This window comes from Mastomys coucha, unplaced genomic scaffold, assembly GCF_008632895.1.
Source record: "Mastomys coucha isolate ucsf_1 unplaced genomic scaffold, UCSF_Mcou_1 pScaffold19, whole genome shotgun sequence".
NCBI lineage: Eukaryota > Metazoa > Chordata > Mammalia > Rodentia > Muridae > Mastomys > Mastomys coucha.
Genome location: NW_022196901.1, coordinates 694,568 through 696,678, shown reverse-complemented (window position 1 = coordinate 696,678; position 2,111 = coordinate 694,568). Strand labels below are relative to the sequence as shown.

The window sequence follows — 2,111 nt, the reverse complement described above, 5'->3', positions numbered from 1 at the left end:
TCTAAACTCCCTGAGGCCTCCAGTCTTTTGAGAGAGTTAAGTACATCATCTCTGAATGAACACAGATCCGGAAGTCCTCTACTGTATGTGTGTTGGGGGTCTCATATCAGAAAAATGATTATTTCTATTGTGTGTACTTTCTAAAGTTTCTTTTAAATGTTCCATGGTTAAACTAAAGGGTAAATTTTTTTTTTTAAATTGGCTATTAAACACTTCTAAGTGCATCTCTTATAGAGTATTTAATATATAAAGTAAATGCCTCAGGAAATATAAACTTGGAATTAAATCAAAGAACTTCATGAGTCTAGTGGACCACAAATACTGAAAAAATGTGTACCAGCAATAACTTACACTAAGAGAAATTTATAATGGAAGATTTTGAAGGTACAAGTCATGAAATACTGGATTTTGAACTAGTTTTCTTCTTCAAGTTCATAAAATCTTAAATAGCAGTAGCAGTATTAGTAGATTTATACTGTTAAAGGAGGCAGGTAATCTCATAAATAACTTTTAAAATAATTAATTTTGAATTTCAAGTATGTGATATTCTTGATCACGTTCACAATATAAGTTTGGCCAGAAAATGATACCTAACTGTATCATCAGAAACTGAATGACAGTGAAGGGTAATATAAGGATTTCTCTGTTTAATTAGCTAAATAAAAAAGCAGGAAAGGGCTAGGAATATGACTCAGTGAAGCATTTGCTGTGAATGTAAGAAGATCTGAGTTTAACCTCTCAGCACCAACATAAAAGCTGGGAATGGCTACTTGTGTCTGTAATTCCTGAGTTGGTTAGGCAGAGGAGTAAGAGAGGAAGATCCTGGAAGCTAGACAAAATGGTGGGCTTTAGGTTTAGTGAGACCCTTTCTCAAAAAAATAAAGCGACAAGTGATATCCTCTGGTCTCCATATGTTCATAAACACACACACACACACATACACACACACACACACCTACCTCTTTCACAAACCTAGAAAATCATCTATTTCACTTTTGTGAGAAGGAAAATGAGTTTCTTATATATCAAACTTGCTGAAAATTATTAATGAATGGCATATAATGCTACTGTTTATAAATATAAATGTTGGTTGGGGGAATATATATCAATGAGCAGAACTATTTATAATAAACACATTAAGTACAATCACTCATAACTTAATATTTTATTTAATGACAGAACCAAACATCTACGGGCATCGCACATATCATACTATATGCCAGATAGCCTAGGTTTATATAGCAGGTTATACCATGGATGTTGTCCAAATATATTCCATGATGTTTGCACAATGCCAAAAGTCTAATGATATGTTTTTCAATTACATTTGTCATATGAGATTATATATGAATTAATCTTTTTAGTAAAGGGAATGAACCTAGGGTCTTTTGTAAACTATCAATTTAAGTAAGACATTGGCTCTAACTATTCAGATAGTACTTACTGGCTTGTTAATGGCTTCTTTCAATAATTTTGCAGCTTCTTCCCAGTTATTTTGTTTGTTTTCTTCACAAACATTTAATGGGGATCTTCCTTGTTGGTCTGTTATGTGCTAGAATGGAAGAAGGGATAAACAAAAAGACATTACAAATGCACGGTGTTCTGAAAGCATGTTATTCAACTAAAACTGCATAGAAATACTCTGGTCAAGGATTAAGTAAATATTAACCATACTTATAACAAAAATTGGAAAAGCTAAAAAACTTAGAGCACTAGTTAATAGGATTATGTTTCTTAAAAGTTCAGTTATAGATTTAAGAAAGTTTTATTTTTTAAAGTACTTGTTAGTAGAAATTTTAGAAAATGGGTAAATGGTTTTCTTTCAAGACATTTTGGGGAAAATACAATGTAGAGTGAATTTTATATATATTCTGGAGATGGATATGTGTAATGACTTTATAAACAATACAAATGTAGTAGATGCTATAAACTGTGTATCTAAGTAGTTAAAATACTGCATTTTTTGAAGTGTACTTTATCAATAAAAACAATTCACAACTTATGATAAGAGGTACAGTTAATACATAAACATCACTCTATAAAGTAAAATTTGTTTTAGTTGACCTCTTAAGTATACAATTAAACACTTTTTTTTTTTTTTTTTTTTTTTT

The 2,111-nt window shown here is 30.7% G+C and overlaps 2 protein-coding genes across 5 annotated transcripts in view; one reads left to right on the top strand and one right to left on the bottom strand.

The window, feature by feature from the left end:
• Positions 1-2,111, top strand: part of Ankib1 (ankyrin repeat and IBR domain containing 1) — a 174,553-nt gene that overhangs the window by 44,886 nt on the left and 127,556 nt on the right. The window lies entirely within an intron of this gene.
• Positions 512-2,111, bottom strand: part of Krit1 (KRIT1 ankyrin repeat containing) — a 16,143-nt gene continuing 14,543 nt past the window's right edge. The window contains exon 11 of one of the 2 annotated variants that reach the window (XM_031379945.1): positions 512-1,552. In XM_031379945.1, the coding sequence (XP_031235805.1) occupies positions 1,430-1,552 (123 nt within the window). In that variant the 3' untranslated portion in view covers positions 512-1,429. The remainder of the gene's footprint in view (positions 1,553-2,111) is intronic. The other variant, XM_031379944.1, reaches the window with a different exon arrangement.